Source organism: Buteo buteo, chromosome 18 (assembly GCF_964188355.1).
Source record: "Buteo buteo chromosome 18, bButBut1.hap1.1, whole genome shotgun sequence".
Lineage (NCBI taxonomy): Eukaryota > Metazoa > Chordata > Aves > Accipitriformes > Accipitridae > Buteo > Buteo buteo.
The window spans coordinates 10,217,782-10,240,245 of NC_134188.1; the positions used below are offsets into that span (position 1 = coordinate 10,217,782).

Here is a 22,464-nt window from a genome sequence, read left to right on the forward strand (position 1 = left end):
CTATACCTGAAACTTCAGCTTGTTTACCCAAGCATTGATTTTATTTACAATGCATAGAATTTCTTTCTGTTACTCCTGCTCTTACGTTTCTGCAGAAGCTCTTTAGCTGCAAGGTGGGCCTTTAGCAGCCTGTGAAGGTAATCAGGGTTACTCTTAGTTTGAGCTGCCCTTGTAGCCTGTAAGGCTGCTGAAGGTTGGTGTCAGCTGGTTTACAGCACTGCTCCCATGGAGGAGCAGTCTCTCAGCAGATTACACACCAAGTGTCCGTCCCCGAGGAGCTCAGGCCTAGCCTAAAATGCAACTTTCTCTGAGAAATGAGCTGATGAAATACTTTCAAAGATGGTGATCCATTCTAGCAGCTCAGGATTGGGATTTTGGATTCCTCAGTTTGAGTTTAAATGAAGATTTACCTGTCCCTACATAAAGAGCCTGCTGCTCCCCGTTCCTGTCTGGCCTCTGTGGGCAATGGGCAGTCACGGGAGTGCTGTGGTGGTGTCGGCTGCTGAACAACTGTTCCCTGTCTCCCCAGGAGTGAAAAGCCTACATTGTGTATATTACATTTTGGGGGATTTGTGCTATCAAGTTCTTTTCCTGGATGCATTTTAGCCATGTGTTTGCTGCTCCACTGGTTGCTTGTGGAAGGAGCAACTCCATGAAGAAAAACAATTGCTCTGTGGAGTCCCGTGTCTCTTCCACATCAAAAGTGCTGCTTAGCAAAATATTTTGGGGTTCACAGAACCAACTTGGTTTTCTTCACACGTATGCTACACTCCCACTAATTAAGTATTATGCAAGGCAAATTGTCTTCAGGAACCTGTACAACTTCATAGTCTTTATATTATGTTCAGCTGGCACGTCTTCAATCACATTACTTTCATCCGATTTGCACATTCATTGAAATGCGATAAACAATTCTGCCATGCTCAAAAGTAAAATTCCGCTTTCCCACAGCTGTATTCGCTTCTCAGAGGAGGAAATATTGCTGAGTAAAATGGCAGCATATGTTGGTAGTTGGTTTTCAGAGGAGAGCCTCATGGAATGTAGCAGTAATTCTAGACATTGAATTACTACTAGAAGTGAGCTGGCAAGTAAGTATACATGCATTCATGAGATACAGTCTTTTTTTTTCTCTGAGGATCAGGCAGATGAATTTTTGGTTGAATTCTTCTATGTTTTAAATACATTCGATGATACCATTATCATCCTTAAGAAACCTAGGCATTGTAGGTGCTACCGCATACAGTTAAGTACTACAGCAAAGGATGATCACACAAATGCTTGACCTTGGTTTTTTAGAATCTGTTTATTTTGTTGTGCAGTCCTATCCATTAGGCTTTTTAGAGAGATTTAGATGTTACAGATTCCTCTTTTAGAATTTTAATTTCATTCACTTATTTAAAAGATTATCTTTGGACTCTGAGAAATGAGAAATGCAAATGTTTGCTATTGACAATTGTGTCTTGATGTTTAATGATTTCTTAAACAGTCCAGCATGCTTGTGGTATGGTTCTATGCCCATGTAGAGAATAAACCCCCAGCCCTCCTTCTTTCTCTTCAAGGCTGAATAAAGGCTCCTTAGACTGCTGTGCCAGCTCTGGGTAAAAAGGGTGGAGACTTGGAGGAGCTGATGTCACATGCTGGGTGACATCTGTGAGCACGGTGCACCCACCTATCTTTGCTTTAAGTTTGGCAACTTGGGTACCAGTAACAGTTTGGCTGTGGCAGAAGGGATGTCAGCAAAGAGCAACTGCAGTGTACTTGGGTGCTCAGTCAAGCCTGTATTATTTTCTGTGAGCACAGGACAGACACCAGCTTGAAGTTAGATTGGTAAGTCTATTCCATACCGAAGGCATAAATGAATAGTATGAACATATGCTACCTCAAAAATTTTTCCTTGGTTGATTCCTATGGTGTGCGGCCAGCTTCTGCTTCTTACGTGGGACAGAAGCAATTATAAGCAAGCCAAAATATCTGAAGAATTGATGTGTAAAATATTTAAATGAGTAGAGGAAGATATTTATTCTCTTTATCAAACTTAAAATAAAAGCAATGAAAGTTTAAACATTTTAGGAGTCCAGAACAATACTTTATATCCATTTGTCAGGCCTATGAATCAAAATACAAACTGTGTACTGTTTCCACAAGTTCTTCCTTTTCCTAACTGGGATTTACCAAACTTTAATTTGCAAAGTTGTGATATTTTCTTAATAAAAAACTTCTACTTATTAATTTGGCTGCCAAATGAGATTTCTCTAATTTCTGTGATTTCTGGAAATTTCATTCTGGTATCCATATTTGCCCTTCCATGGGGGAAAAAAGAATATACATATACTGAACTATAATCTGTTCTACAGCTTATTGACGGTCTTATATAATGTACTGCAAAGCATCTGAAAACAAAATGATGTATTTCAGCAAATCTATTTATCAGACATTTCTATTAACTGCAAGTGTGTAGTGAGAGGATACAGTAGTGGTTTAATATATCATCAAGATACACAATGTTTGAATGTACATGTTAATCTACATTTTTAGGAATTACAAATAAGACAACTATGTGCACAGTACTTTAAAATGCAGTGAACTTCTCTTCTAGTTGCATTGACAATACCAGTTCCTTACACAGTTGAATCTGGTTAAAAGCTCTATTCCCAGTGTAATAAATGTGACACTACAGGTACAACATTGACAGCAGAGATCATTAAGGCTCTGTTCTAATGACTGTTTATTTCTCTGTGCATACCTCCCCTCCACTCTGCTCTTCTCCCAGTCCCTTCCCTCCCAACACACCCCATTTTTTTCATACAGAATGAAAAGCTCATTGGCTCCAGAGTATTCAGGAAGAAAAGTTTAAGATAGAAGATTTTAACCTGCAAGTAATGAAATGTGTAATGAAATGTAGATTCATAGTAATAGCAATACTTGGTACTTATAAAGCTGTTTTAATATTTTTAATTTTTTTTTTTTTGGTATGGCAGAAGAAACTAGTATTCACATCCCATGGTGCTATACACTCTACAGCAGGTAGCACACAGAGAAAAGAGTCCAGACTGAAGATCATACAGTCAGAATGGGTCTCAGCAGTCTTTGTGAATTCAAGGAAGAACAATCGTCTCTATTTCTGAGATATGGAAGGTGAGGCACAGAAAATATAAATGCCTTGCTCAGAAACACACAGTGAACCAGTGGTAGACTTTGGTTCTGTTGACTCCCCAGCCACCGCTTTATTCGTTGGCCCATTCTGTCCTCTTAAACAACTAAGAGAAGATCTTCTGAGATACACAGCATGGGCCTAGTATCACAGGGGAATCAGTGTCAAATGCACACAGCCTGATTCTGCACTACCTTTTGGCATCTGTAGTCACCTTTACTTCATAAAGAGGGCCTAAAATGCCCTCAAATCGAAATTGATTTGGTGTAAATGACTAATATATGTAGTTTAATAGAGAATCAGGCTCACAGCAGTTACTTTGTGGCATGCTGAGACTAGAATTAACTGTTTTAATTGCTAATGAATTAAGGCTGATTCCTGTTTATATTAAGGCCTCTGTATCCTTCTATGACAGTGTAACTGTGCCTCAGTGCAAGTGAGACTCAGGCTATCAAAAAAATTAACCTTTCAGTTCCCTTTGAAGTCAATAATTTTAGTGGCCCTAAATGAATAAAATAACTGGAACCAAGCAACCTGTCTCTATACTACAGAATATTTACAAAAGGATTGTAAAAGGACCTAAAAGTAACCTGAGGGAAAACCAATTATATGTTAGTTGAAGAAAAAAGTTAGATTGGATAGACTTGTTGCCTGGTCTTGAAAATGGAGAATTGTAACATGATAACACACCTTCATATGAAGATAACTGGCTTGATGTTTGGTGGTTATGAGTATGCCCAGATAAATTGTAGATGCTTATCAACTCTGGAGATCAAGTCGTCTTGTTATACTACTACAATAAAATAGAAATAGACTTATTTGGTATTTAAGTGCTAGACATATAGGGCATAGTTTGCATAAAGCTAATGTGTGTTATATTCAGAGGAGTAGGAAGATGACCTCAAGCTCAGTAAAATGCTACATGATCACAGATTTCTCCTACTGTTATTAAAAGCTATTATGTGTTGCTTTCTTAGAATAGGGGTTCTCCAACTTTGCTCTCTGTAGCCAAGCATTATTTTAGACATTCTCTCCTCTCCAAACACTCTATTCATAACAGTTTTGGTTTTAAAACCTTCATTTTTTTAGACAATGGTTTAACATTTGCTGGCTGAGAATAAAACAATCCTTGCTCTATTCAAATTTAAGGCCTGGGTCCTCATGGATTGCAGCACTTTTTAACTTATTTTTACTTCTTGATAGAAGTAGATTTATTTTTTAAAGCTAATATGTAATTTGTTTCTGTAAATTAACATAATTCCCTAGGCATCAGTGTGGCTATGATAATTACCCAGCTAGGGATCCGGCCACTGAAATGTAACTCCAGTGGTTGGGAAATCTGTTTTGTATACAAGTCAAATAACAGCTGGATCATATGTGATGTTACATTTAGTTTCATTGGCAATTCAGAAAATATTTAATAATAAATTTCATTGCTTCTATTCCCCATTTTTGTATACAAATAAATATTCTTTTCTAAAACATTCTTTTTCTTTAGTAAGGCTTGTATTCATAGTCATATCAAAAGTGTTTGCTATTGGAGCAACCTTTCAGCTTGCTTTCTTTAGAGTTATCTTTATTACGAAATTCTACAGCATTCTAAACTTTAATGGTCATTAGCAACCCTGCACTTGAGTAAAGAATCACATTAAAAAAGTATAAGGTATAATATTTTCTTGTCCAAAACTAAAGCAGGATGAACAAAAGTAATGAGCTCATCTGATCCTCACCTACCAAGCCTTGATTTTAAACAGTATTCAAAATACAAAGCCCAAGAGAGGATGTTGTCACGATGATTATTGCGCTTTCTCAGGGTCTTGCTACAGGATTAGTTTTTCCTTTAGCAATATATTATTTCTTCTCCTGAGGACCACACAAAGTTATTGTACTCTGAAAAGAAAAAAAGCACTTAAAGTTTTATGAAGTTATGACCTAGACAGAAGGATACAAAACCAAATTACCATTCTATGATCCAGCTATGTCATGATCTAATATTGTTTCAAAATTATTATTCTGTTATTTAGGTTGGCATCATCTTCTGAACACCTGATGTGCTCTTTGGCATGCTACAAATTCAGCAGATGCACTGTCTTCTGGGCTTTACAGCTTCTTCTGATGAATGTACAACATTTGGAACAAAGCCGCTCTTAACACCTTCCCATCCATCTTGTATTGAGATTTCTCCTTTTTTTACAAGTTCATAGATGTCTCGTGTGAGAATTGTAAAGGACTCTTCAACGTTCGTAGCATCTTTTGCTGAAGTTTCTATATATTTCATACCACAGTCAGATGACAGTTTTTCAGCTTCTTCTCTTGTAACCTCACGCTGTGACACTAAGTCACATTTATGTCCTACTAACAGGAACACAATCTGAAAGGGCTGCACATGCATTTTTGCCTCTTCTAGCCAGTCCTTCACATGTTCAAAGGATCGTCGATTTGTGATGTCAAACACTAGTAAGCCACCCACAGAATTGCGATAATAAGAGCGTGTTATTGATCTGTGAAGGAAAAAAAAAGGAAAATTAAAATACGTTCTCACTTCATTCATAAATAGATTACTTTTCCATGTGGCAATGTGTTTTTATCTACTGTAAGTTTTATGAAATATCTTTGCTTTTTTAAAACTAATTAGAATTTATTAATTTACTTTCTACACACAAAAATGTTCCTTTTAAATTTTTTCTTACATTCAAAAGTCACTTTCTAAACATTCTTGAAGCCAAGATCTCTAGTGTGACTTTTGAATGCTGAATTATTCTGCGAAGTACTCTTTATTAGCAAACCGTGGCACATGTTCACAGAATAAAATATATATATTTATTTGTCAAATACTTGTTGGCGTTGAAGTCCGAGTCCTTCAGTGTTATACAAACATGCACTTCGCTTTGTTCTAATCAATTATTTCAAACTGAAATATGTAGGCAGATGTTGAGAGACCTGGAGCCTAAGCTTGCCAATGTACAAGCACATCCTTTTGTATTCCTTGCAGAAAAATTCTTTAATAGAAAAGTTTGTACAGATAATCATAATTCTTTGTGCTTGCAGAATTCAACAGGTAACAGACTAAGAAAGGAAACTCCCTAAACTAAAGTGTCCAAAAGTAACTGAGCTGGGCAAACACACACTTGTTAAAGCGCTGGCAAGGAACACTTCTACCTCCAGCATTGCTCTCACATTCATTCAAAACCTCTTTATAATTGCATTTACTCTTTTTTGGCATGAGTCTTCCAGGACTGGCAACAGATATTTTCTACTTTTGAGCCCTCTACATTCCAGAGCATTCACTGGAAGGAATTTTGGAAGAAGGAAACCCTTCCTCTGGTTGAAAAGATTTTTAATATGCTCTGGAAGAAGAAAAAATGTTTGTTAGAATGTAGAGAAAGATACAGGGACTAAAAAAATGATTGTAAGTCTCTAATCACGAGCAATACAGGAGGATGGAGAGGGTGAGAAGAGACATTTTAAAGGAAGTGACAGCCTACCAAGGAGTGGACACAAGCACTCGTTACTAGCATAAATACATAGCTAGTGTATATATAAGTATTGTCCAACTGAAATGAGATGCACAATATCTATTAACAGTTATTATTTGAAATTATAATTTAGCCAAGAATTAATTCCATTTTATCTTATAATTATGAAGAGGATGCAGCCTCAAAACTTTTGGAATCAAGATGAACTGTACACAGCAACACATCTTTCCATAACAGTAGCTCCCTCTGATTTTCAGTTCATCGCATTTCATATAGTGTTTTATAACAATTTGAACATAGAGGTATAATTAGCAGCAGGAGTCATGTTACAGATAGGTAAGTGCACAGCTAGATAAGGCTTAGGTTTCTTGGCATATCTAAATTCATTCACAGCAAACGGCATTTGAAATTATTTTATTTAGATAACAGGGAAGGATTGTTTGTCCTAATGTTTAGAAAGATCTCATCTACGTTCCCAGCAATAGAGTCCATGGAGTGTCTCCCTGAACAGTTCGAATGGGAAGACAACAGGTTCTTACCCTCAGATTAATTCAAATAGCCTGGATATGAAAAATGAATGAGGGGTGTCACATTTTGTGAAGTATTAAATAAAGGTGCCAAAAAGATCTGTTTCAGGTTTTCCTAAGCATTTTTTTGCTGTAGAGCTGTTGCAAACACAAATGTACATTCAAGTAATTCAAGTGGTTCTAGAAAGAGCAGAAATGGGTGACAAAAATGGGACTCAATTTGGAGAAGTGGAAGCTGATACAATCTATTTTCATAAAAAAAAAAATCTTGACAACAGTTACACCAAAGAAATGCATTAGCCAGGAGAGAAAGTAGGTTAGTATTGAAAATACAGTGCATCATTTACCAAGTATTTCTATATAGAACAATGTTAAATCATGTATCTATGAACAGGAGTACTGAAAAACAGCCCGGCATATGTTACTGGGTGCTTATACACAGCAGTTGGTACCCTCATCTGTTGTAACTCACTTCTGCAGAGATATGCTAATTTACACTAGCTGATGATCTAAGCCATTATATTTAATTATGTGTATGTATTGCCTGTAATGGAGGTGATTAAAAAGCATCTGTAACTTCAGGCTGTACGTCACAAAAACTGGGTGAATATATGAGAGAGACAGCCGTCGTTTTTTCTGTATTTTTGGTATGCATAATTTGAAATTAGTTTTCTCATTACCAAAAAAGGTTAATATCCTAGAGAGGTTTTAGAAAACAGTAACAGAATTAAAAAGTAACACAAAAAGTTTTAAAGATACATATGATGCATATGATACCATGTTATGTGATTGTCTAACATCTGAGTAAAGGATTATGTTTCTTAAAATATGGTCTACAAATATTTGAATAGTTTTACTATTAAGGTGAGTTATTATTTGCAGTTATGTTTTAAAAGAAAGTATTCCTGACAAATAAGAGAAAATTTTGAAGCAGAAAGTTTAGGCCATCAACTGGGAAAAATGTCTGGGCACATGCATGTGGTAGGTTGTTCATCTGAAGTATCTGAAATATCTTACAGATGCAAAATATTTCACTTAAATATGACAATCAGAGTAGATTAAGTATTAGACATGTATTTTTAGTAGACAGCTTAGAGTTACTTGGAGAATGAACTGTGTGAAGTGCTTCTGCTCACTTATGCCCTGTATCAGACCTAGAAAGAATAAAAGAGCGTTGACTTAGATGGTCTAGTAGGTCTCTCTGCTTTTGTTTTGGTTTGCTTTTTTCTCAATAAAACTAAGTGCAAGGGCAATTTTTGCCTCTTATTAGTATTATTGCTAAAGATTGTAGGACTTCTAAGTGCCTTCAATAAGGCTTAGGCAGAACTATAACACCAACATCTGAAGTTGTGCTCCACTCAACCACATATCTACCCACGGTGCCTGAACAAGTTCCCCAGGGAGCCGAGTGCTCTGCCTCTGTGTGACAGCCCTGCCTTCCCTCTTAGCTCAGATCCCAGCTGAAAACAAACCATTGCTCCAGGTGAGTGCCCGGAAGGGTTCTGCTTGGGACAGCGTCCCCAGAGCACGCCAACAGCATGAAGTGGGTTCAAGCTCCTCACAACATGCAGAGGAACTTTCTTTTAGCACAGCGGAGGTACCTGTCTTTCACATAGATTCCTCGTGCACTGCTTCACAAGGCACAGGTCAGTGTTCGCAGAGCCCATGCTACAAAGGCTGCTTGAGGGGTTTTGCTCAAAAGATGCACAGCTTTATAGACTTTACAGGCCACGTCAATGTACTGCATAAGTCTTCACTGAAAAGCTTGATGATGAGAGTGCATGGCAGCTGACAAAAGATAATGAGGGCTGACAGTAAAAGGCTCTTCATGCAACAGCTGGTAGACTTGTAGATCTCCTTGGGAAAGATGTAATGAATGTAAAGAGTTTATCTGTATTCCATGGTAGACTGAGCAAGTCCTGAACAAGAGAATGAGTGAGCTTTAGTAGATAGAAAAACTGCATCAGTCTCCAGAAGTCCCTCAAGTTGAAAGTAGAGGATAGCAGAGTACTCAGGAGAATTCTTGTTGAAATGATGACTTCTCGTGTAAACTTTGGTTCAGCTAATGAATGTCATTAAACTAGCATTACGGAAGAGAATGTGTTACTTGCAGCACCATGATAAATTTTCTGTGGAGAAGGCGGTAGAGGGTAGTACTTCCTTTAGTAGAGGGAAAGCCTTAAGTTAGGGACAGGGTGAGTTTAGGGTGAAAAAGTAATGGCCAAAGAACAGCCTTTCTTCTAAACCTGGGAAGACAGCAATGCAGCCTGCCATCTCCTTCCAGGAAACTGTTAAGAAGAGGTGCTGGTTGGAAGCAGAACTTCATTCAGATTTAGAATCTGGCAAAGCTGCCTGTGACTTGGAATGAAAGGGGGACTGAACTCTTAAATCCATTCCTGCATCTGTCTTTATTCACGTGTCTTATCTCTCTGCCTAAACCACTTTGTTTTTCTTCTATTCCTTTGGGCCCAGTACTTCCTTGCTGCCTCCTCTCTCAGCTTCTCTTTCACAGAAGACTCTGAACACTTCCTTCTCCAAGCATAGCTAATGGAAGTGCCCAAACCAACTTGTCTGCCTGGGCCTTTGTTCAAGGTGCAAGCTGGAATTTGAGGAGGGAGTTTGCCAGCTTCCCATGGCTACCCTAAACTAAAGGCAACAACCCTCCTACTTAACAGAGGTGACTGTAACTCCTTGCTGACTGGAGGCCTATGGGGCTGTGCAGCTCCTCCTCTGTCACGCTGGAGTATGCATGTCACACCAGAGTATGCATGTCATGCCAGCCACTGATGATGGGTGTGCTACAGCTTCCAGTCGATTCACACTAAACATGTCAACTATTACACCATCTTTGCCTGAGAGTTACAAAAATCGAGACATAAGCATTATTGGAAAGGTAATTCTTATTTTCTCCCCCGCTCCATATAAATAGAGATTACAAAGCTCGTTATACTATGCTGCTGTTAAATATGGACTGTCCTAGCATCCTCAAAACCATCCTAAGTTTTTATTTTCAGCAAGAATACTTGTATGAGTAATATTTTTGCTCATTTCATATAATGCTTGGCATTTGTAATAAATGAAAGGTACATACAGATAAAGGGTTGGAGAAAATCAGTTTTTCCCTATTAGAAGAAGGTAAGATTGCACTAAGTATTAGAAGGGAACCACAACACTTTGATACTGAATGCTGCAAGGTTCCTCCAGATGGTTCTGTATTTGAAATTGCTGGAGGTGAGACTGCTCCTCATGAAGTTATATGTTGTGATGTACAATAATGATAAGTTAGAATGTTTTTCCAAAGGATAACTTTGAAGTCTTTAGTTTTAATTGGGAATATTTGTTAAATGCAGATCCTAATTTCTTTTGTAAATTATGACTTCCCATGTAGAGCATGTGTTGGTTCTGCTAATTAATTCTGCCTGAACTACCATTATGGAAGGGGAAAATACTGTCTAGAACAGAAGTCATTCTCTTAGCTTAACCTAAATATTAGGTTCAAGATGTAAGACCCTAATTAATACTCTCAAGAAAAACTTTGGTAAGATGATGGCCACTGAACAATTGTTTCTGAAAATGAATGACAAGATGTATTAATCACATCAGACTATGGCTTTAGGGTGCCTTTAAATCAGCCATAGTGTTTCTTTCTCATTATGATCTTACTGACCTTTACCAGACAAAGCAAACTTTCACTAAAAGCTTTACCTAATTTTGAAGACTTATTTTTAAACTATGACTAAGGACTACATTGTAATGGTAATAATTCTGAAAATACATATTGCTTACTAAAAAAGAAGAATGAGGATGGTGGTGTTTTATTTTCAAGATGTGTTAGAAACAGAATGTATCTAATATCATAGTCTACTAAAAAGTGGGTTAATATAATTGAGGCATCCCCACAATATTTTGCTCCTACATTCTTGAAATGAACTCTCAGTCCCAGTGCCACTACCAAGTACTTTATAGTCTTGGAAGTTTCATGATTTAAATATATTGTTGGATTTAAATACAGGCAAATTAAACAAACAAACAAAAAAATGTGAAACACAGCCAAAGCAGCAGATCGCTCTAAATGACAACTAATTTCAAGTTAGAAACAAACATAGGGTGTAGCCCTCATTTACCTTAGTCTGCATTATGGACCTGACTCTATACTAAGGAAGTCTGCAGGTTCGTGTTCTACTAAGGTGTTAAAATTATTGATTATTTTGTTGTTGTCCATATGGCACCTAGCACAATGGGAGATTCTGCTTAGTGATGCATTACTGATGTCAAAGTAAATATAGTCAGTAACTGCCCTGGCTGAGCTCAAAACAAGTAAACTGTCCGGCACCAGTGTTTGCAGCTTGCTCACCCTTCATGTGGAAGTGGCAAGAATTACTTTATTTGAGAAGTAATGCAAATAGCGCATGCTAAAGATGATTTCTAAGACCATGCATGAAATCCAGTTCAAATACAGCAGCATCAATGAAGTAGACACACGTAAGAATTTTTCCAGAACAATTTCTCTAAGAAAAAAAGTGCTCTCTGTCAAGAGAGTGGGATGGCAAGTGTGTCACACCTTACTTTTCCTCTGGGAATGTCCCTAATGCCTGGGACCAAAAGAAGGGTGTTATTATGGAGCCAGTAGTTTGCCCTGCACACAGGGAACTCCCCAGGGAGCTTTACCTCCTCTAAAGTCCCAACGCAAGTGAACCAGAGCAGAACTGGGAATCAGAACTGCAAACTGCTTGGCGTTCCACAAAATTAGATTACTTCTTGGAATAATTAGTTCTTCCCCAAGACCATCTTTGCTTGTGATCTGTAGTCTTCTCCACTAGCAGAGAAAAGAATGTGCAAGATTTTAACCTGTGGTGTATAACTTAGTAAAATATTTATAATTTACTTGAGTAAGTGTAAAACAGACTATACAATAAACACCATGATGTTTGGTACACAAACTGACAAGAAACTATTAGCAGAAAACCAGATGTTTAAACCTACTTCCTTCAGTTTGTATCTTCTGGGTATTAGAAAAAACACAGATGTATACTAATGGTAAATTTAAAAGCCAACTGACTGCATGACTCATCACTGTATATCCCCTGAGCATTCCCAGGTTAAAGGATGGCTATCATTTGATTTAAAATGTATGCAAAACTCTCTGCATTTGCATTCTTTTCAGTCAAGTGCCTTGTCATTGGCCATCCCGGCTATTTGTCAGCAAATTCAAAATAAAGAGATTATACATTCTTAGTCACTTGTTTACAAGTATTTTACGTTCTTTGCTGGAAAGCACAAGAAGAGTGAAAAATGCTAAGAACTTGATATTATCACTGTTAATTTCTTTCTTAACCCTTCAGAGGCCTGCCTGCAAACATATGCATGAAATTGTGACTTATGGAAGCCCAGGAAAGTTTTTTGTTGTTTCACTGTAATACTTGTTATTGTAAAAACCAAAAAGGGTTGGTGTTCCCTGGTAAGACAGTGAAATCCTGCTTCTTCAGCTGAGTGCAAGAATCTGCACAACTGTTGCAGTGGAATACAGGGAACATAAAAGAATTGATTCTGCCCAGTGAAAAGACCCATTTCAACCCTCCTGCTAGCATCCCAGTAACAACAAGTGTGTGGGTCAGGTACCACATAGACGGGCTACACATTAGCCTCTCACCCGAGTTCACACCGACTGAACCCCAAGTCCAAACTAAAATCCATACACAACTTGCCTGAAGTGGCAAGCACTACAGATACAACACAGCCACAAGAGTGAGTGAATGATAGTACCAGTTTGTGTGTTGGGGAACGACCGTGACTCTTCTGGGGCAGGAAAAGATTTAATACTTAGTGCAGCATTTGAGCTAGTTTAGATACACTATAAATGATAGAGGTATTAGTGAAGGCTCCTGGCAACCATCAGTGCAGAACAGGTGCAGAAGGCAGGTAAAACACTCATGAGGGACTGTAGCTGGCTGCCCAGTGGCTTCCACGCTGCCAAGGCTGCACTGGTGCTGCTGTGCTGCAAGGAGGAAGAGCAGGGAGGTGGCCTGGTCTCTCCAGATTGCATGGAGGGAGAGTTATGGCAGAGGGAAATACTGCAGGGGAGGATGAGTTTGGAGGTGATGACAAAGTAAGAAATGCGGAGTGAAGCAGGGGCCTCCTGCTGCAAAGAAGGAAAAAAAATGCGGAGGAGGGATTGCTCCCCTCGGTCCAGGACTTCAGGGCAAAGATGGGGGAGGGAAGGAGAAACAGGACAGGGCCACTTGTTACCCCCTAGTGTGAGCTGGGAGGGGAAGTACAGCTGTTCCCCGGTGGGTGTGAAGGCAAGGGGTGGGGAAGGAGGAAGCTCCTGCGGGGGGAACCGGTGGGCGGTGGGGGGAGAGGGAGGGTGGGCGACGGGGCTGGGGGGGGGCACCGGCAGGCGATGGGGCGGTGAGGCGGGGTGGCAATGGGGTGGAGGGCTGTTTGGGGGACAGCAGCCAGGTGGGTGCAGTGAGATGTGTTGGGGGGCAAGGCAAAGTCCTTGGGGCAGGAGATGCGCCGGACGACGAGCGTACGGTGCCGGGAGGGTGGCGGCGGCCGGGGCTGCAGGGCAGTGTGTGCCCGGGGGCGGTTTGGGGGGCGGACGGGAGGGGCGGGGGGGGAGATGCCGGGCCCTGTACCTGAACCGCTCCTGCCCCGCCGTGTCCCAGAGCTGCAGCTTGACCCTCTTGCCGGGCTCGATCTCCACCAGCCGGGAGAAGAAGTCCACCCCCACGGTGGGGTCGGAGTGCAGCGGCCCCGGGAAGCGGCCCTCGGTGAAGCGGTGCAAGAGGCAGGACTTGCCCACGGTGGAGTCGCCCAGCACGATCAGCCGGAACTGGTAAATCCAAATCGCCGCGTCCATGGCGGCCCCGGCCTGGCCCGGCTCCGCCTTGGGGCTCTTCCTGGGGCTCCTGCGCGGCCGGTGCCTGCACCGCGCTCCGATCGCCCCAACGCCCGGCATCGGCGCAGCGGGCGGGCGGGAGGCGTGGGGTGCGCGGGGCCCGGGGAGCCGCTCCCGCGGGTGCAGGACGGGGCCCCCGTGCCGGCCGCGCCGGGCGGGGCGGGGCGGGGCGGGGCGGGGCGGCGGGCGGACGGAGGCCGGGTGCCCCCCCCGCCCCGCTCCCGGGGCGCCGCGCCGCGCCGGGCTCCCGGTGGCTGCCCGGGAGGGGCGGGGCGGGGCGGGGCGGGGCGGGGCGGCCGGCGCCCGCGGGCGCTGTCCCTTCAGCACCGCGCTGCCCCGCGCCCGCCGCCGGCTCCCGGGGCCCTCGGGCCCCGGCTCCGCGCCCCCGCCCCGGCTGCGCCCGGCCCTCCCGCCGCGGCGTGCGCGCTGGGGCCCGCTTCTCCCGCCCGCTCTGCGGTGGCGCGGCCGAGCCGCCCGCCGGGGCCTCCCCCCATGCCGTCATGTGCGCGGCGAGACGGGCCCTCCCCCGCGGCGCGGCGCGGCGCGGCGGGCAGGCGGCGCGGCGAGGAGGCTGCCTTGCGGCTCCGGCCCGTGCCCAGGGTCCAGCTCACCCAGGAAAGCAGCCCCTCCCGTGGGCAACAAGTGTAGGGGTGGGCCAGGAGAAGGGAGGTGCTCGGGCGGGGGGGACACACCAGGCCGGCCTGGAAAATCAGGTGAGAGAGAACCGGGCGGGTCAAGCGTGAGACTTGCGAAGAAAAGCGGGAGCAGAAAGGAAATACCGGGGAAGGAGTGGAGGAACCAGAGCGGCAGGTGAAAGAGGGGCAGGGAGCTGAAAAGAAGCTGTCTGGTGGGGTGGGAGCTGGGCAGCGGCTGCCCGCAGGAGTGCGAGCTGGAAAAGAGACAGACCAGCGAGTAGAGGAGCAAGTGCCAAGTGGTAAAGATGGGCTGGGCAAGTGGCGAAAGGGAAAAGGAGAGTTAGCTATCTAGATACTCCCAGAGAGAACCTTGCAAACTGCCTTGAGGAAAGGCGTAATACTGGAAATGACAGGGACATACACTCTTCATTTCCAAGTGGAGCAAACTGCATGTATTGGGCCTTTGTGAAAGTGCCCTCTTCTACAGTAACAGAACAATCCTGTCAGTAGAGATGCCCACCCGAGAAATTTCTTTGCCTCCCTGGGATCTTCAGCTAAGTATCATGTAAATCTGCTGAGCAATAGATTCCTCAGGTTTCTTTTAAAATCTCAGAACCACATGGGATAACAAACACTAACAGTCCTCAGATGGCTGGTAAGGGCATTAGAGCCAAATAAGCAGAAATCCTAGGACTTCTGGTAAACAGAACTGCAGCAGCTTCTGCAGATTGGGCTGGGGTGAGGGAGCCAGGGCCAGAGAGCCTGAGAACCAAGCAGAGTAGGCTGGGTGAGCTGGGAAGTAGGTTGTTGCTGGCAGAAGGTCAGCAGCAAGTAGATACTCATATGAATAGGCACTTTGATAGTGGAAAGGACAGGGAGAGGAGATGGGTGACTTTTTTTTTCACATAGCCTGCCATTTTCCTCTGTTAATGTCAGGCACAGATGCAGCTAAAACCATAACTGCCTGGGGCTGGTTAGGGGCGTATTCAAAACCACATTTCTTTTGTAACTCTCTGGGGCAGTTTGTTATGATGCATATTCTCATTGCCTGAGTCTGGTTTTGTTATTCCAGTGTGTTACGTGGTCACCATTCTGAGACCAGTATGTTTCCCCCTGTAGGCTTGGGTAGACCTTGCAGCTCCACAGCATGGATGAGACCAAGGGCACCTTGGCCCTTCACCTGGCCAAGGGCAGGGTGAAGTCAGAGGAGGGGTTTGCATGCACTGCTCAGGAGATCACATCCTCCAGCCCCAAAATGAGTCTGGCTGGAATATGCAAGCATGGCTGGCCCTGGGAGACTTGGCCAGATGACCCCAGAAGCTTCCAGCAGAGACTTGGCCTGGCAGCCCAGAATCTATAAAAGGCGCAGCCAGGAGCTGCCAGAGGGATTTATCTTGCTGCGGACACCGAGCTGAAGCTGCAGGATGCCACCTGCTCCAAGAATCTGGACTCTCCAGGGACCTTTTGGGTGGCCAGTCAGTCCCCAGGACTTAGTGATTGTGTGTTTGCGTGTGTCTCCGAGTGTTTTTCCTCCTAAACTCTGCACGTTTCTCCCCTCTACTTTCACCAGCTATTCTTGTGACAAATAAATTTAACCTAGCTTTTACTTGACTAGTTGCCCCTTTGAGTAACAATTAAAATAAAACAATGTTAACTCAGATAAATGAACCTTCAGAAGGGTAAAATCAGTCCAGTTCTTGCAGTTCTATGTGGGTGATTCCTAGGGATCTTTTCTAAGTGTTTTGACAAAAGTGGCACTTAGATACAAGAAGTATTTCCATGTGAAACAGAGATGTGAGTTATGTGATATTAGTAGCTCTGATACTTGCTAAATGTGAATAGGGCAAAATTTTAAGTTGACTTTGCTCATTATATAATACCTAGATCCTGCATGGATCACCACCCTGGCTAACACCCATAGGTCTTCAAAGCCTCAAGTATGTGCTCTCTAGCTTAGATGCACAGCAGATTGCTGTCCTTTGCACATCTGGGCTGCAAGAACCTCACACTAATGAGTTACACAGATCATTTCATTCCTAACAGGTGAGCAAAGTCAATTTGCCTACGGCATTTGCAGTTGAGCTAAATATGTTTGCAAGTATTTTCAGGCTTCCAGAGTCTGGTCTGTCCAGCTAAGCTTGTCATTGTAGAAAGACAGCGGTATATAAATTTGCATATATCCAAAGGATAACCTTATACCTTCATTTGGGACCTTTTGAGTGTCATATGTTAAATGCTACCTAGGGAACCTCCATTTGTTGTGTCTGCTGTGGAGTGGACAACTTGGGTGAACTTTACCTCCAAGTCATTCAGTTTTTGTTAGTTTACCCATGAGTACAGAAGCCCTGACAGCACACAGTCCGTCACAAAGATCTCTGACCAGCAGTCAGAAGAAGCAATCAAAGATGGGTATGCTTTCAGGACCTGGAATGGTTAAAGCAGAGAGGTTAAAGCAGCAACATGAACCTGACTTTCCTGCAGACAGTTTCCACCACTTGGGCATTGGCAGCTTGAACCTGCTCTTCCCAGGAAGGGCTAATCAAACCTAAATTCTGGGAAATAATAAATAAGCCAAACCAACCCAAACTTCCAAATCTACTGCATTATTAGCTAGATTACTGCACTAAGCCATAAATCCAAGACCTTTCAATCTAAAAATTCCTCATTTCTTTTTACATTTTTGACTTGCCATGGATTTTTCTCAACCTTTGGTAAGTGGGTAGGTCACTAGGGATTACATAGATCACGGTGCTCCTGAAGAATGTGCACATGATTACATGGAAGTTTAGAGAAGCACAGACAAAGGTAATTGATTGTCAACCCCAGTCAACCTGAGACTGAGAAACTATGCTTTCTGCTGCCACCCAAGAACCTGAGAGAACTGAGGGACCAGTGTGGAAGCAAGATGCCATCCATGCCTGTTTTAATTGCCTAGGCTATTGGTCTGGAGGCTGATACAGCTGCTCATTTTATCACAGATAAAGTTTCAATAGATGTAAGCTGTTGGAAGATGCTGCCAGCTATCTTCTTTTTTTTTTTTTTTTAATAAGAGTAGTACTGGAAGTGGGATACTCCCTACTAATGAGCAATGACTTTCCTTCCTCTAAGATGTCATCAAGCCAGGTAGGTTTCACCTGATGGTGGGAAGGACATTTCTTAAACCACAACATTCTGGTAATGTTTCTTCCACAGACTTCTTTGATGCACACATATAAATTTAGTATCCGAGTAGCAGAATAGGCAATATGTTGAAGTGATCAGTCTGCCCTAAAATCTCGTAAGTGGTATGAGAACAAATCTACTGCCCTTTTTACTTTTTGCAGTTCATAGTATTTGATGGGTTTCACACTCCCCCTGTGGTGTTAATTAGTGAGTCACTCCAACCCTTGCTGAAGCTAACGCTCCCAATGCTGGCTGGGAGAGCCAAGGGAGGTTGGCAGGAGCGGCAGGTTGAGGCCAAGATTTTAATGCCACTCTTGGTGTAAGCCTTGCCTTCTGAAAGTTTCCAAGAGTGCTCATATGTCCTCAGACACCAAAGGCAATTGGGTAGGACAGGAAACCTGTAGGACACCAGGCCTGCTAACCCCACAGTCCACAGAAATCCTTGCCAGTACTGACAGGAGCAATGGGATGTTCCAGCTGCCCATGTTCAACTTCTCAATCTCGCACCCAGGTGCCAGGGTTCACCTCTGAGCTCTCTGTGGGCCTGTGGCTACAGCTCCACGTTATGCTGGGGCTCATCTCACTATGCCAGTTTTACAGTGGTAAGAAGTGACGGGATAGCAAAGAAGCACAGAGAAAATATTCACCTGGCAAGATGGTGAACAAAAACCCTGAGTAAAGGGAAATGTGTTGGAAAGTTCTGTGTTTATTGCTTAGCATCATCTTATTGTATTTGTTATTTGTGCTGGAAGTTTATTTCTGATACTGTGTCTGGAACACCTGGAGCTCTGCACAGGTGAAGGAGAAAGGAATATTCCAGGGAAACATGGTAAGAGTTATAAGCTTCTTTCTGTTTATGGTATTATTAATGATCTCCTGTATAAATTTCAACAAATAAATGATTGGTGAGGGTATTTTTATAGTGTTCTAAGTCTCTCTGTGGTAATGTGGTTGTTCGTTCAAAGGTACACTCTGATCTCCTAGACGAGGTCCTTGTTTGATGAGGATGTTCCTTATGTTGTTGAGATAGGTATGTGCATGGTAGAACATCAGTATAAACATTAAAAAAAAAAAGCTGCACAACTAAGTCATCAGAATCCACGGATGGATTTATAGGTAAATAAATATATAAATAAGTAAATGTCTACGTACAGATCCACTTTGTTCATGTGGCATTAAAATGGTCCTGTGGAGATGATGCAAGTGAAACTTCTCTGCAGCATAATGAACTCATAGAGGCAGTCAGTGAAGAACAAAAACACCCAGCTGGGACAAGGAAAACTTCTAACTCTACACACCTGATCTTCCAGAAGGACCTACAACATAACTTCAAAGACAAGCCTGGGAACTAAAAGTCATAACTTTTCAGAATATTAAAAACCAAGGACTGAGTATTTGCTCAATAAACATTTTATAACCATTAAATATTTTTATACTTTTCTTCACATCTCACCAACTGTTAAGCCATCACTGTTCCACACAAACAACCTCTATCTGATCTACAGGCCCATCATTGTCTCACCTCTCTTTGCCAACTATCTCCTCCCTCAAAATGTTAGTAATGTTATGTTATACTCAGGGCAACCACTACCAGCTTGATGTTTGCTGTGTCTAGATGAGATGTACAACAAGAATTGTACTTCCCTCCCAAATATCCGTTTACTCCAAGTGTAATAGATGGTATCTATCTCTGCAAATCTTGCCATCTTAGACATCTAAGATGGCATCTTAGATAGCCCCAGTTACAGAAGCACATCTAGCTCAGTGAAGCATCAGGAAAATACAAGAATGTGCAACTGAGGAGACTGAAGTAGAAATAAACGGATGCCTGTAAAGTTGAAAGCAGATGACGTTTATTGCTAAAACACACACATATTTATAATCACATAGTCTGCAAAGTCACTGTACACACACACAAGCATAAAATATGATTGGTTATATCAACCCCGTACACGCGTATAAACATAAGACATAATTGGTTATACCAACTCTGTACATGTGCATAAACATAGGACATAAATTGGTTATACCAACTAAAACATGCGAAACTTGTCTCAGTTTAATTGGTCAAGATAAACTGCTGAATTGAGGTTCTTTGTGCCAAGTTCCCTTTATTGTGGAATGCGCACCTGTGTTCTTCTAATTGGCATCTTTCTTTTTTTGTCTTCTTGTTTATTCTGTTCAAGGTCTTCTAAAGGCGTCTGAAATGCTCTTGTGACCGTTAGCTAAATAAGTGTCCACAATTCCCCCTTTTTTTGTTTTTCGTCAATTAACACCTGCTGTATTGCCCTTTGCAAAGATCTATGAACACAATTAATTAAACACAGTAAAAGCAACATTATACCTAATAAAATACATAAGAATAAAAGAAACCCCGATTTTTAACAAAGATACAAACCAACTCCTAAGTCCTCATCACACAACTAAATGCTCTAAGCTGAAATGACAGCTTTCTTAATTGCGTTAAAGCTCTTGCAGCTCCTTCTTGCCTCTGCAGTTCTGTTATCTTGTTTATTAATTGCTCCACTGTCCAAGTTCCTCATGTCCATTGTTTTTCTGGTGGTTCAAAGTCCTTTCAAACTGCAGCTGTCACGTACTCCAGCCCACTCATGCTAACTGCGGCCTACTTATGCTAACGCCAAATAATCAGGCTCAAAGAAATGTCCCCCATTTTCCATGAAATATCCTACAATTCCCCCTTTTTGTTTTTGTGCAAGCCAGGTTACATGAAATGCTTTTGCAATCATACGTTCAACTATTTTTATGATCCATGCTACAATCATTACAACTGCTAATATTACAATTAAAATAACTAAGCCATGCCTAAGCAAATCTTTCAACCATCCCGTAATTCCCAAACTTGCTAGCCATCCACTTAACCCTGTGTCAGTTATTGTGAGCCTTTTACTGTGAATCATATTGATATCGGGTGTTAGTAACGTAAGTCGTCCGAGGCTACATGGCCTCCCATTAAGTTTCGATGGAATTCCCCCCCACACTCTATCCCCACAAATTAAAAACATCCCCACAGGTAAAGCAGCTGGAATAGAAAAAAGAGCGTGATATTCTGGAATAGATATAGTTACACCAAGCTGTAGCATTTCTATATACAGGCAAAATAGCATTTATATTCTGACCCTTTCGAGTGGTGTTATAGGTGTAATTAAACATCACACAGGCATTCATGATGACTGATCCTAACAACTCTAACTCTTGAGGTTCTTGCATTACTTGAGGCAGGTGTGTATACAGACCGTCCCAATTATCGACACAGGATTGTGGGTTAGTACAAAGGGAAAATTCAGGCATTGGATCTGGCCAGGTGTCTAGAGGTAACCCCACCAAACAGGTAGAAAAAGGGTCTTCAGGGGTAGCAACAGTGTCATGGTTTAACCCCAGCCAGCAACTAAGCACCACGCAGCCACTCACTCACTCCCCCACCATCCAGTGGGATGGTGGAGAAAATCGGAAAAAAAAAGTAAAACTCGTGGGTTGAGATAAGAACGGTTTAATAGAACAGAAAAGAAGAAACTAATAATGATAATGATAACACTAATAAAATGACAACAGTAGTAATAAAAGGATTGGAATCTACAAATGATGCGCAGGGCAATTGCTCACCACCCGCTGACCAACACCCCGCCAGTCCCTGAGCGGCGATTCCCTGCCCCCACTTCCCAGTTCCTAAACTAGATGGGACGTCACATGGTATGGAATACACTGTTGGCCAGTTTGGGTCAGGTGCCCTGGTTGTGTCCTGTGCCAACTTCTTGTGCCCTGACTGGGCATGAGAAGATGAAAAATCCTTGACTATAGTCTAAACACTACTGAGCAACAACTGAAAACATCAGTGTTATCAACACTCTTCGCACACTGAACTCAAAACATAGCACTGTACCAGCTACTAGGAAGACAGTTAACTCTATCCCAGCTGAAACCAGGACAAACAGAAAGACATATAGCTTCTTGATGCTTTATGTTTGCCAAAGTTACCCATACATTCTGTTTTGGTTGTTGGATCATCCATTCTTCACTTATGTGTGTCACCCATAACAGGCCGAATGCAGCGAGAAGGAGTCCTTTTAGGTTCAGCATTTTTCCAAGGATGTAACAACTGTCCAGGGTTTTACCCACTTTGCTGGTACCCATCTTGTTCCGTGATCTGTAACAACACAAGCATAACCTCGTCCCCAGGTTATTAATTGAAATGGTCCCTCCCATACATTTTTCTCAACATTTTTAACCATAACTTGAACATTGCTATTAATGTCAAACAAATCTCCTACCATGCCTTGCACATGTTTCACAATTGGTGGTACACTTTTGCCATCTGTCAATTTCAAGTAATTCAACATATATACTACTTTGTTCAATCGTTCATGAGGAGTAGCCATCTGCTCTCCCCCTTTTTGTTTTTGCAGTTGGTGTTTCAAAGTCTGATTCGTGCATTCTACAATTGCCTGGTCTGTAGGGGAATGTGGTATACCCATGGTATGTACAATACCCCATTAACTAAAAAACTTTTGAGTTGTCTGTGCAATGTAGCACGGCCCATTGTCAGTTTTTATCTGAAATGGAATGCCAGTGCTGCTTTTTGTGCTGCAAAAGCCAA

General features: G+C 42.2%; 1 protein-coding gene across 1 annotated transcript; it reads right to left on the reverse strand.

Moving 5' to 3' along the window:
* Positions 1 to 1,314: 1,314 nt before the first annotated feature.
* On the reverse strand, positions 1,315 to 14,115 carry RAB39A (RAB39A, member RAS oncogene family). Its single transcript, XM_075050421.1, has 2 exons — positions 13,793 to 14,115; positions 1,315 to 5,652 (listed from the first exon to the last, which is right to left on the reverse strand). The coding sequence occupies exons 1-2, from the start codon at positions 14,113 to 14,115 to the stop codon at positions 5,226 to 5,228; spliced, it is 750 nt and encodes a 249-aa protein (XP_074906522.1). The 3' UTR covers positions 1,315 to 5,225.
* Between the last annotated feature and the right edge of the window lie 8,349 nt (positions 14,116 to 22,464).

Excerpts from the sequence above, each read along its gene's own strand:
- RAB39A (XM_075050421.1), bottom strand. The coding sequence starts at position 14,115 with ATGCCGGGCGTTGGGGCGATCGGAGCGCGGTGCAGGCACCGGCCGCGC. Across the intron at positions 5,653-13,792 it reads GCGGGGCAGGAGCGGTTCAG|ATCAATAACACGCTCTTATT; the intron begins GTACAGGGCCCG and ends TTTCCTTCACAG.